Below are 13,902 nucleotides of genomic sequence, written 5' to 3'. Positions count from 1 at the left end.
TCCATGTTTGGTCTGCATTGCATGCCGTGGAGTTGAAGTTGACCTGAAATGGCTCCCTTACTTCCCAAAGCTCTTCCGATGATTACAACTCACAACCCCGCTGGAGCGGCCTGGCCTCCTCGCTGTACCGCGTCCTGACCTTCCTGCGGATGTTCGGCGCTCCGCAGCAGACATATTATTGATATGATTCCGGCGGTCATTGATAGTAAAGGAAAGTGAGAAATAGGAGTTGGAGAGAGAGAGAGAGAGAACACCTGTAGTACGACGATCATGTTGACTGGTGAAGTGGAGAGTTGGCGCTGGCGCCTCGGTGCATTCCTTCGAAGTACAGCTCTCTTGGCAGGACAAAACAGAAAGCTGATGTAACTGACACTTAAGAGAAGAGAAAAACGAGCCATTTCGCAGAAACCCGACCAGCCCGGCCGTTTATCTGTAGCCGACCTGGATCGGTAGGCAGATCTGAAAGAGAACAAAACTCAAGCGTGCAAATGCCATAAAAACTCAGCAGATACTCAGAAAAAATATGTATTTTATTGAACCTCTACTAGAATAGAAACACTCAGTCGGACGACATCGACCAGGGGAAGTGCTGTGCAGACGTCTACATTTCGGTCATCCAAAAGCAAAGCTTCCGGTCGCCGCCGATCACGCAGAGCGGGAGCGTCCGGTGCCAGCTGAGACCCGACCCGACGGCGGCCGATCCGATCGTCACCGGCTGTAACGACAACCAGGAAGCGATGTGAGACCGGAAGCAGAGGAGAGCGGCTAAAAAAAAAAAAACGGCGGATGAAAAGCATCTCGCTCACCTGAGGGTGGCCGAGGTGGTGGATGCGCAACTGGCTGGAGATTTTCCCCGGACATCCGGTGGTGGCGAAGAGGTTTTCGTTGGCTCGGGACCACCTGAGGAGAAGGGGCGACATCGAAAGTTAAGCTACGTCGAAAGAACATTTTTACTTGGGGATTAAAAACTGCTTTATAGAAAAATGATAACTCTTAACGCATGCAAAACTTAAGCTCCTGAATCTGCATTTGTTTGGGTGCACGGGGACATAAAATACATTTCTTGGTAAAAAATAAATAATCATAGAGCATATATGAGAAGTAGAAGCCTTGAGTTTTAGGTGCTTTTTGCAGCCAGAAGTGACAGATAAGCACAACCCAACACCGAATGAGACAATTTTAAGCGACTGAAATGTTATGATTCACTCTCAGCGCTCCGTGAAAGGGTTAAAGCTAAAAACACGGGCCGAGCGCCATGCGGGATCGAAGAAGACTCGACACCATGAACTCATGTTCACGATGTTTACTGAGGTAATGAATGAAGTGAGAAGTGGAGTCATTTTCCCTCGTAGACGTTTATACAACCAGACTTTGTTTTGCATCCCCGACGTCGTTGGCGGCCAAAAAAAAAAAAAAGTGTTTTGCGAGGTCGCCGTGACCTTCGACTTTTCGACCAGGAATGAGAAATGATTCTTACTTGAATAACCGTGCTTTATCTATGTGCGCTGGTCTTGTTTCCTGTGGGTAACTGCAACACAAAAAACACACACAAAATAGAAGATATTAAAGCACATCCCGTTGTATTCGGAGGCGCCATCGTCCAACAACAATGTCCGGCTCCCCCGGCTACCTGGAGCGAGTGATGTCCCAGATGAGCCAGTCGTTTCCCGCCACGGCGCCGACTTTGATCGTGTTGGTGAGGCACCAGTCGGCCGACATGAGCGGCGACTGACCGCAGTCCAGGGACAGAATGGCCTGCTGGGTCACCAGGTCGTAGAAGCGAATCGTCCCCTTCTTCTCCGCCACCATTAACTGTCGGGGACATGCCTTATTTTTAGATATTTCTTTCATACTATTAGCATTTATAGCACTTTTTTTTTTGTATTCTTAATTTTAATTTGTACTTTTATTTCTGTGTGGAAGGAGGACCAAGCGGAATACGCTTTTAATTGTACGGATAACTCTGTTAACTGTGCATATGACAGTAAAAATATCTATCTATCAAGACGGGTTGTTAGAAACAATATTTATGAGTTAGGTCCATGTGAGCTCTGATCTGGATTACGGCACTTTAATGTGAAATATCACGGACATAATCACTGAATCACCTGATTTGACAATTTATATTTTTTATTTATATTGTATATTTGCACACTTTACTAGTTAACGACTTGTAACTATCTGAATTAGTCATGAATTGCAGTATTAAAACACGTTTATAAAGCACATGTTAATCATTAGTGTATCATCTATAAATCCTAAATAATAATTGGTTTGGGGAATCAATCATTTAAAAAGTATGAAAACCCAATCATGAAACACATAATAGTCAAGCTTATTAATCAGGAATAAAACATTTATAACATGTGTTCATGTTGGAACAATGCTTTATAATTGATGAATCCAGTGTTTACTCATGCTTTATAACGCTAAATAGTGTGTACTTATTATAAAGTGTTACCAACTTTGCTACTGAAACACAACAATTTATTTGGGATGAAAAAAGTTCTACGTTTGTTTTTTCATGTTATTTAAATTAATCGTATTATTCCTCCATTTCCATTCCCATTTATCCTCCGTCAGCGTCATACAGAGCGCGTCCCAGCATGCAACAGTGGAGAAAAGGGAAACATCCTCCATTAAAGAGTCAGCGTGCTTCAAGCTGAGCACCAGATGGTTGAACAGCATCTCAAAACACCTCTCCTCAACGTCGGAATTGGTCGACAATTTCTCGAACTTTTCCAGCCGTGCAGAGGGTAAGGAGTAGGCGGGGCTTATACTTATCTTTCAAGTTCTTAAAGAACGACTACGACAACCTCGAGAGGAGAATTACAATTTAAAAGCGTGCAGTTATCTGCATTTCAACAATCATCACGTCCCGACGTTCTCTAAAGCTGACGCAGGCTTTTGCTTTCAGACTCGTTCCCCACTTTGATTCATTTGGCAAGACATGCTAATTGTTGCTAACTGAAGCAAATAAAAAAACCTTGTAAGACAGATATTACCTAATTATTTAGACTCAGCGGCTGGACAGAAAACAGATGTGTGAGAGTTTTTCACACAGAGTGCTGGTTTATTTTGAGCATTTAGGACAAGCATCTGCGAGACAATGTTTTATTAGAGGGTGTTTCACAATGTACTTTCCGTTTTATAGTCGGGCCTCACATTAGCAGGTTTGTTGGATCGCAATAGCGACTCATCTGGAATGGCCAAATCACCTCGCTGGTCATCTAAGGCCACTTCACCAGATATAATTGCCATATTTTTTAGATCATCGTTTCAGGCTCTCAGATTCAGAGATGACCAGCTTTCCTCTGTTTTATATCACACTAAACTGAATACTATAGCTTTTGAGTGGCAAAACGAGACATTTGCTAGACCAATAGATTCGTCTCGGTAATGAACCGTTAGTTGCGGCCCTAAACTCCAGAGTTTGACCTCAGAATACGAGCGTTCATCTGAAACAGTCCTCCTACCTTAAAGGCCTCCTCCGGGTGCCAACACACACTGATGCCAGGAGAGCCGAGTCGGAGAGTGGAGCTTTCATTTCCATCCAGGTCCCACACCCTGTGGAGGTAAATAAAGACGAGCATTGGCATAGAATTGACGAGTGTGCTTTTAGTGTTCTTGTACAAACATTATAATTGCTCACTTTTATTAGGTGCATGTTTAGTTTTTTCTTCCTTCCTTTGCAAAAACCTCCAATAGTTCTCAGGTTATTGTGAAGGAGGGGGAAACACACGCAGGACTTTTAATCACTTCTCATTAGCGATGCTACGGATTGATTCGAGTTGATGTGTGAACCGCTCTGGCCCTCAAATCCAAAACAAAACCCACTACCTCTTAATTAACAACAAAGATGGGGTTTTAGAGCAGTTCTTTAAAAAGAAGAAGACGAAGAAAAAGCCTCGGCATCTGAGCTCCCCCTGAGAGACTTACATAATACCTGAAGAGATTTCACCTTCCCAAGATCTCTCTCTCTCTCTTTGTGGGGCTGGATCCAAAACAAAGTGGCATAGTTCATCGTCCTGATGGCCTAAATTTAACCCACATTCAGCCTCTCAAGCTTCCTCGTTACAGTCGGCCAAAATACTTCTTCTGTTTTTCGTTCGCCTTTTTTTTTTGACAGATTTCAAGCTCAACTTTTCAATACAAGCCACACGACTTTGAGGCTTTTATGGCGCGCGGAGGGGGCAATGATGAACGACATGTTTTCATCCAGCGTCATGTTTGCTGCGAATTGATCTAACTTCTGCTCGCCGTGCCAGAGGGATGTGCAGGGTTCTTTGTGCGTTTCCAGGGAACGGGGGCTCTTTTCTCAGATCTGGGCCCCGAGCTGTGAAGACAGACAGACTCATGCTGGACTCCTCTTTCAGGGAGAACCGCCAGCCTCTCGTTACATTGAGCTATGCAGGGGTAGGAGTGGGGGGGGGGGAGGGGGGGGCATCATCCTCGCCTGACTCGCCGTTACGCTCCACTCGCGTTACAGCAAATGTTTCGCTGTGGGCGGCCCCGCTGACATTCACTTTCTGAAGAAGAGCAGAGAAGTCGAACGGCATCCGGCTTTGTGCAAATGAAAAACAGCGAAAAAAGGCCAACCGCAAGCCCGCGTGAGGATTAAGAGCAATCTTCATTTAAATAATAGCCGATTCCAAAAGCTTAATAAGACCCCGTTCGTTGATGGCAAAAGCAGCTGAGAGAGACCACGGATGTAATGAATCACTTGGACGGAGAGACCTGGATCTATGGTTAACCACATCAGAACGAGAAGAAAAAAGGTGGGGACGGGGGGCGCGGGGCCTGCAAGTGTTTCTGGGAATATAAAGCAAACGCTTGTGGAGCATGGGAAGGCGCTGACTGATGAGGTCATGCAGAAGACATCATCTAATAAAGCCCAAACAGTACCTCCAAAGACCATCTAAATGTCAAGTGTGTTGTTGGAGAGATCGATGTCCTCGGCGGTGCGGTGTAGGGAGGATATGCCCCGTCTCAGATGGAGACCTCAGTAAACACTCAACTTTTCCTGCCTCATCTCCCCTGCAGCAGGACAGAGCCTCGGCGAAACTCTGGGCTTCTTTCCTTTGCCCGTGTGCAGACTCAAAAAAAAAAAAAAAAAAAAAAAAAAAAAAGAGAGAAAAGAAAACGAACCCCCCCCTTCAGACCACACCAGGAAAACAACGACTGAACCCTATTCTTTCAGCCCACTAGCCAAGCAGAGCTCAATTGCACGCTACACCACCAACGGCCAAACTGTGGTCAACCACTCTGCCCTTCAAACGGAGCGCACCGGCTCCCCAAAAAAACACAACCTCCGCCAAACGAGGTGAAAGACATGAGACACGAAAACACGCGTGACCGCCCCTGATAAAACACTGTGTCATTGCATAACACTACATCAAGCAATAACACTCCGCTTCCATGTACAACAGAGTTGAAAAGGACATCTGACGTCCCCGTATTGTGTTATCTAAGTGAGAAAACAGTGTGGCCGGAGCGTTACGGCTTGTCAATGTTTCCCATAAGTGGAGGAAACGGGAAATGCCGTTAGCGCTGCGTGATCGGATTTATTGTCGAGAGCAGAGTCAATAATCGGGGGGCGACTCTCTGGAGGGGGAGAAACTGGAAGAGCCGGACGGTGTAATCCCATCACGGGTCGAAGTGCGTCATGTTTGCATCAGCATCTATTTCCACGGGACCGGCTCAACGCCGTCAAATATGATCCGCTTTTTTTAAACCACAGACTTTTTATATTTGAAAAAGTTCCTGAAACCATTTGACGTATTTATTGGTTGGCTTGTTGTTACAGCGCTCTCCCTCAATACTGGACCAAATCATTAAAAAAAAAGAATACTGGAGTTACCGTTTAACGGCCGAAACAGAAAAAGTTAAATCTACCACACACACACATATATAGTTGAAATCGCAAAAAATGTCATTGATAAATTCTTGAATTATGTAGAAAATAAGGTCATAGTTATGGATAATGGCTGAAACATCCAGCTTTCTGCCGCACCAACCTAAACATTGACCATTTAATTGTATGAGAAAGTATTTATTTTTTTATAACCAACTGCGTCAAACAGCAACCAGTTTGTAATCTACTGACGGGGGACTGGAGCTCATGTGATGTGGAGGTTTCTTCAGGTCGGATCAAGCTTTTGTAATATGCCCCTTTACACAAGATGAGGGATCAAGAGACAAAAAAGATCCCACCAGATTATCACAGAGAACAGGACATGATGTTTTAAACCATATGCATGCAGCAGCAGCAGGTGTGCTCCGTCCCGAGTTCATCTGCGAACTCAGTCAACCCCAAATCCCCTCAGGATCCTGCAGAGTGCCCTCGCGACCTCTAGGTGGCACATTTCCCCACAGACTCGCCTCCGTCTCCGTACTGGTCGAGACGCCGTGAACCAAACGCAAACTCCACCCGGGGGAAGTGGAGTCCGGTTCCCCGCCTAGACGCCGCAGCGTCAGGTTGCATGTTGGCAACGGCCGAGTTCCCACAACTGCAGGGGACAGTGATGACAAAGCTAAGCAAACTTATAGTAGAGGCTCTGCTGCCAAACCCAACAGAGCGATGGAGAGGTCATGAGCATATACATGCAGGCAAACACTCCCCTCCCTCCCTCGCCGTCTGTCTGCAGGACGAGTTTCCTCCCCTCGCAGTTTGTGTGGGCTGCCTGGAAGGTCCTCTCCTGTTAACTTGATCTATCCCTTGTTGCGCCCCGCTCTTCCTCCCGCGTCCCATATTTTCTCAACATGACAGAATTTAAATCTTTCAGCAGATGGAGCGCACTCCTGTTTTCTCTGGCCGGTCAGCGGAGGCAGGGTGAGGGGAGAGCGGAGACTCAGACGGGCCGAGAGGGGGGCGGGGCCGATCGTCGGGCCGGCGACACGGATGTGGCCACCCGGCTGCTGCTGCTACCGCCGTTCATGATTGGGCGACATGTTCATGTTTGGGTCATTATGAATTGTTTTTGTGTCAAGCGACCGCCCGGAGAGATTCATCTGCGAACGTTTTTTCTGGTTCTAGTTTCTTGTGTCTGAATATTTGCCGCTTTCCTATGTTTTGCGTCATTTCCAGCGATTTAATTGACAAAACAAAATCAGCAGATTAATTGGTGAAGACGTGGCTCAAGTCTAAAAGTATATTAAAAAAAACAGACTTACTGTACATTAACACTATAAGAGCAGGGCCCAGTAAACTGTGCATGTTGTAGGAGAACCAGCCTGCTGACGAAGAGGGAGGGGCTTGCGGTGACCCTGGCTACTGACACACGTTTTCCCTCCTCTAGCATTAATTGAAAAGGAAAATTTGGGGACCGTGTTGTCGGTTATAGAGGAAAATCTTTCTGCAGCTAATTGGATTTCCATATTTAACCAATTAGCTGGGAAAGCTACAAAGCCGCTCTGTGCTTACGCACAGTCACACCGGAGCATGTTGTGCTTTAGCGTCATGTTTCACTGTGGAAACACAGTCAGGACTTTCTGCACCATTAAGAGAGAACAGAACTGAAAATCAGAAGCTGGGAACACACACACACACACACACACACACACACACACACACATGGAAACAAAACGGTTTGGACCTGCAAGTGTGGTCATCACTGACGGAAGCAATTTGTTTCCCCTCTGTGGGCTCGAACACCAAATGGTTAATGTAGCTGGTGTGGCCCTCCATCACCTAGAAAACAATGTAGGAGAACTAAATGTAAACAAAAAGAGCAAATACACAATCAACAAAACTGTTAAAAGGAGCATTTTCTACCAAACTTGAGTTTACTACACTGGCTGCAGCTCTGTGTGTGTGTGTCTGCCTACATTTCCTGCATCACTAAGTACCAAATGTCAGCGCTGAGAGAAAGTTTGATGCCGCAATTCGGGCCAATGTGCTCCAGATGTGGCACTACCTTGACTTCATGCCTATCCTGCAGATCTGAGGTCAGCAGGCGTAGCTTTCTGTCAGCTGCAGCGGTGCAAAATCTGAAAGGAGGAAAAGACAGGGAGGATATAAAAACAACACCAAAAAAAGGGGAGAACATCAAAACAGAGTCCGACTGTGCAGACCCAACGACAGAAGACGTCTCTTCCTGCACGCACGCCCGCAGCCGGCTGGACTGACACCTCTGGATCAGAGCGCGAGTGTGTGAGCGTGTGTGTGTGTGTGTGTGTGTGTGTGGTAGGAACTTGGACAGTGATCAGTGGAAACGCTGCCAGGGAGATTCTAATTGCAAGCTAAGATAAACACAAGATCCCTCACGCCATTTGCGCAGGTCTCTGTTGAAGAACTTGCGTGAAGCCAGGCAGAGGAACCTTCCCCTCTAATCAGTCGCAGTATACACCAGCGCCTGCAATTATTCACACAATTACACTAACTCACTTATGACAAGAAAAACACACACATATCACCAGAATAAACAGACAGCGGTTCACACATTTGCAGTCGCAGGCACAGATGGACTTGGCAGGATGTCACTACAAACACCCTTAACGTGCTTCGGGGTATTACTGCTACAGTAGATGAGATTATATTAGGATAGGCCTTCTAACCCTGTGAATTAGTCTCGTACTTTGGAGCAAAGCATGGAACACATTCGGTCTCTTTTTACTTTAAATGTCAAAGCCATTTTCTTTATTGATTTCCCCCAATCTTGTGTCGTTACAATTAAAAGGTCGCTGTTAAAAAAGGGAAACGTCGGTGAATCTCAGCAGCAGTTAATTTCAGCTTTGTTGTCGTTGAGCACTGCGATTATTATTTCAGCAGAAAGACAGAAAGGAGAGGCGAGAGTTTCCGAGGTGTTGTCATCACAAAGGACACCTCAACCAGGAGACCTGGAAACATAAAGTTAAAGATAGATTTGTGTTTGAAACTTCTGGAGGAGAATAAATATCTGTGAGTGTGGGACTTCCACATGTTTTTCCCCATGCAAAAAACTTAATTTTCAAAGTTGCGTTATGCTATGGGCTTAAGGTTTCCTTCACGATATTAAAAAAAGAGAATATAAAAAAAATTCTGGGAAATATGCTTAATCTCTTTCTCGAGGACAATATATTGCTGCCACTCATTTCTGCAGCTACAGCCAGCAGCTAGTTAGCTTAGCATAATGAATGGACAATGTCTGACAAATTAATATAAATCAGCCAAAGAGCAAATCTTTAGCTCAATAAGTAACACGTTATATCTTGTTTGTTAAGTATGAGTGTAATCTTTTTTCACAGTCACTGCAGAAAGTTTTTGCCGACCACCTCAGAGAGGGTTTAAATCCTCGGAGCTGAAACTTGAGCTTGGTTGGGCGCCAAACCCAACTGGCCGTGTGAACGGGTGGGAAGCCAGTGAGGGTTCTTATCCTCCCTCCTTTTTACCTACATCGTGACGGAACGAAAATCCCTGCCGTTGTTCCACATCATCATCTTTTCTTTCTTTTTTTCTTTTTAAACAAAAAAAACTTCCAAATAACAAATGTAACATTTTCTTTCCACAACAGCTCTTCTTCACTCCTCGTTAGCTTGATTTTTATATTGTATGCTGAGCAAATCTGCTCCGAGAGGGACTTTGATTGGTCAGATGCTGTGCAGACACAACATGTGACCACAATGTAATTAATTAAAATCAGGCTGTTACTTGTCAGATCGGGTTTTCTGCAGGACATTGTTGTATTTAGTGCACAAACGGTGGGTTTAATCAGATTTTTCTGGATGGCTTCGAATGCTATATAACACTGATTGCAAAGTAAATGCTGAAATGACTTGTTTTTCCCCCCATAAGTGCTTCTTTCTGACTGTAAAGATTGAACACTGTATTTGGTGGAAGTCAGTTATGTGTGGTGTGTCTGGTCTTTGTAGGATTCATTATTCTTCCCATCACAAGCTGCTGTGGTGGATGGTGGCAGCGCAGCGGCCCAAGCCAACCCCCTCACCCCTCTCACTCTCTGGGCCTCACTGCTTGAGGCAAGCCCGTGAGAACGCTGTACTTTTCCTGGAAAGCACGGCTACGTGCAGATCGAAGGGAGGGATGGAACCCGAGTGGGCAGTCATCAGCGCAATAACATGAGCGCACGTCACAGTGCTGGCTCGAGGGCCCTGTGGAGTAAACCGCAGAAGGCCAGGAATTATCGCTGCTTTTCCTTTTCAATTACAGAAAGCCTAAAACACCTCTGGGGGGATCGTGGGACCTCACCCATCCGACGTTCCAATTAGGAGGAAACTCTTGCTTTCTAACAATCTACAGTTAGGCTACTTCCCTCCTGTCCGAGGCCACCTGAAATAACTTTGCTCACATCCTGGCAGCGAGAGGCGGCGATGACTACTTTCACACAGCGTGACTGCTGCTGTGCTTTCTCTACAACTGCCTCTTGTTCTGGTCAATAGACGAGCATTCGTGAATATTCATACGCTTGTGTTTAAAAGACATAGATGTCAGGGTTCTGATGTTGGAGTGAAGTTTTTTCACAATACAAAAAAGACACTAGAGCTGCAGATATCCCACCATAAACATTGTATATTAAAAGTAGCCAGATGTAACAATAACATCATCGCTTAAACTGATTAATGACTCGGCAAATATGTCCGAACCACTTCTCATCATATGGACGGCTCAGCTGGTGGAGGTGTATTGGATCAAATAAACCAGAGTAACAGTGTCTGTAACCGTCGTATGCGCTCATGGCAGCGGCGGCAATTAGCTACCCAGTGGGGCACGTACACAGGGACTCGCATGCACCAAAAGCACTGGAGACCCTACGCCGACACCACGCTGCTGGAGACCCAGGACGTATAGCTGGGCCTGCTGGAGCAGAGGGAGGCACGAGAGAACCAGAACCAGAACTGAGCGGGGGAGACCCTGCTGCAGTAAAAATAGAGGTTTCCTAAAAGGGATTCTGGTGTCAGGGAACACTACCACTTTCGTCCAGAGGGGCCACCAAAATTAAAGTGCCTTGTACTATCAGAATGAGTTATTTTTGCCAGTGCGTTGTTGAAAATACGAGGATTTTGAGTCGGTGAAAGGTGCATAACAATAAACTAGAATAAAACAGTAGAAATATAATAGAAACAATAAACATAATTAACATCTTGCACCGTTTTTGTTGTTTAGTTAGTCACTGTACATACTTATATACACTTCATACACACACTTTGCATTTTTGCACTTTCTTTATTGTTCAATTTCCTAAATTAATACGCTCTGCTGTTTGATTGTATATATCGAGTATTTTTCATTCCTTATATTTTGTGTGTCTTCAATGTAACTTTGCTTGCTACTGTGACAAACTAATGTCCCCTTAGGGATGAATAAAGTATCCAAGTATCCATCTATCCATCCATCTAATAGATAAATATGGTAAAACTAACTTGAAGTTTAAAGTTAGATACAATAATCTACACAGCACACATCGTAACTTGCTTTCCTCGTTGTACATTAAATTAACTGTCTACTTAGTGTGACTGTAGTCATTCAACATGGACTAAATTGTGTTTACTTTTGGTAGTATGTATTTCAAGTAGTGACGTGTATTGTACAGTGTGACATACTGGACTCATTTGCATAATTTCAAGTGTACTATCCTGGTGCAGTATAAATACATACAAATACTTGTTTATTCTGTCTGTGTATGTATATATGTTTATTCTGTCTGTGTATGTATGTATATGTGTATATATATATATATATATATATATATATATATATATATATATATATATATATACACATTATGTACAGTAAAAAAAATACACAATAGCACTGTTATTTATTTATATATATAAATAAATAACAGTGCTATTGTGTATTTTTTGTTGTTGTTTGTTTTCTTATATTTATTACTTGCTTCTTATTTTACTACTATCTCTTGCTGCTGTAATCCTGCAATTTCCCCACTGTGGGACTAATAAAAGAGTATCTTATTTTATCTTATCTGGATCCATTGAATGTGCATACATTGCAATTTTGATGCCGATATAATTTATGCAGGAAGGAGATCCAAAATCTACTCAAAACTAGCCTGACTCCAGATGTTTTAGGCCTGGCAATAGCCATAAACATCACGGGGCATCCTCCTCACCTTCCGTTATCCGTATTGCCAGGCCAATGGTGCTGCATCCTGTGCTTAGCGCCGCCCAAAACACTTGTGATTGGTATAACGAAATACATTTTCTCCCTACACCAGAATGCCGATGTGTGGAGCCAGACTTCTCTTTAGCGCCGAGGAGACAGGTCTGGCTATATGTGAACTCCAGACAAACGGACACAAGAACCATACTGTCCTGCACCATGCAACTTGAACCATACTGTCCTGCACCATGCAACTTGAACCATACTGTCCTGCACCATGCAACTTGAACCATACTGTCCTGCACCATGCAACTTCAACCATACTGTCCTGCACCATGCAACTTGAAGTGCTTGAATCAAAATAGCAGTACCTGATAGTGGGTATCCTGTCCAGACGGGACTCTGGACTCCAGGCGAGAGCATCAACACGCAATTCATGATGGAAAGCTCGAAGTACATTGAATTCAACTCCCTCAACCTCCATATCCTCCTCCTGTGGGAACAAGTATATATATATATATATATATATATATATATATATATATATATATATATATATATATATATATATATATATATATATATTCAGAAAAGAGCACACTGGGCATTATAGTTGGTACACCTGGTTGTGTCAGCCTGCAACTCTAACCTGGAAGAGGCAGGTGCCCACTACCACATACTGGTTTCCACCATAAGCCAGTAGAGAGACACTGGTACCGGAGGTGAAAGGACTGAATTCGACCACATGAACGTAGTCCTCGCATGTCACAGAGTAACTGGGACTGCGGCTAGAGTCCTCCTGCATGCTGGGTGTCCTGGTAGAGCTGACTTCAGATCAGTTTAACTGTAATACATCACAACAAGAGGAGACAGAGAATCATTAGTCTGAAGTCAAAAGATACCGTTAGTTGATGCTGAGCAACACTGGGCAGTAAATTGAGCTTCAATAAATGAACTAAAGTCAGAGGTTAGAACAATATTTCCACAATGGGCAATATTACTAACAATACACACAACGAACTGTCACGTGTCTCCGGGCAAAAAGCTATACAAAAAGAGTGTAAGTGCACCGTTAGCTAGCAATAAGCCAAATAAAGATGTATATTGCCCGTTGTGACACGTTAACGCTCCGACCGAGAGCTTAATACTTACATATGGCTTATGAGAGTTTATTCCGAGTCAAAACGCAGCATAGACTGATGTACTTTACCACTTTATTTTCATGAATTGCCTTGAATCAAATGGTGCGCGCGTTTGAGATGTTTTCGTGCTGTTTCCGGGTACGTCATGGACTGTACCATTGAGTACAAATGCCAAGGGGTATTTCGCGCAACGTAGGTGAAAACAAATAAACTTCCTCGCCAATATATTGGCATATTGTTGAACTATAACGTAATATTTCTAATAAATAACGGTTTAGAGACTTATGCAACGAAACTATGACATTTTAATGCTTTAGAGGAATATGTTTGTAGTCAACCGCTCCCATTGGTGTGTACTAAAAGCTGATTGGCCAGAGGCAATAAACGTCATCGGCCGTTTAAAAATTCAAAACAGTGCTTTTTGTCGTGGACGCGTGTACTCGGAGACTACTACAACATTAGAGGTTTGCACCTTTGAATTATCTTTGTCTGTGATTTGATGTAGCCATAAACATATTATACTCTTAGTTATACGAATGCATCTTGTGGGCGCTGACATAAAGACACACTTTTTGGAATAGATAGTAAGTTATGTTACCCGGTACCTTTGAGCCACTGAGGCCAATAAATCTTTAGGATCCTTTCAATGAAAATGGAAGGTTGTTCTTTATGATCTGTCAATTAATTACTTTTATGTTTGTTTCT

General features: G+C 43.9%; 1 protein-coding gene across 1 annotated transcript; it reads right to left on the bottom strand.

Annotated features, from left to right (window-relative positions):
• Positions 1 to 587: 587 nt before the first annotated feature.
• nup37 (nucleoporin 37) lies at positions 588 to 12,860 on the bottom strand (the record flags this gene model as incomplete). Its single annotated transcript, XM_079235819.1, has 9 exons — positions 588 to 715; positions 807 to 900; positions 1,478 to 1,528; positions 1,631 to 1,812; positions 3,477 to 3,567; positions 7,596 to 7,690; positions 7,917 to 7,989; positions 12,427 to 12,548; positions 12,705 to 12,860. The coding sequence occupies 9 exons, from the start codon at positions 12,858 to 12,860 to the stop codon at positions 602 to 604; spliced, it is 978 nt and encodes a 325-aa protein (XP_079091945.1). The 3' UTR covers positions 588 to 601.
• Between the last annotated feature and the right edge of the window lie 1,042 nt (positions 12,861 to 13,902).

This window comes from Taurulus bubalis (assembly GCF_910589615.1).
Source record: "Taurulus bubalis genome assembly, chromosome: 20".
In the NCBI taxonomy this organism is placed as follows: Eukaryota; Metazoa; Chordata; class Actinopteri; order Perciformes; family Cottidae; genus Taurulus; species Taurulus bubalis.
Note: the sequence above shows the minus strand (reverse complement) of the source record. Positions and strands in the feature narration are given on the sequence as shown.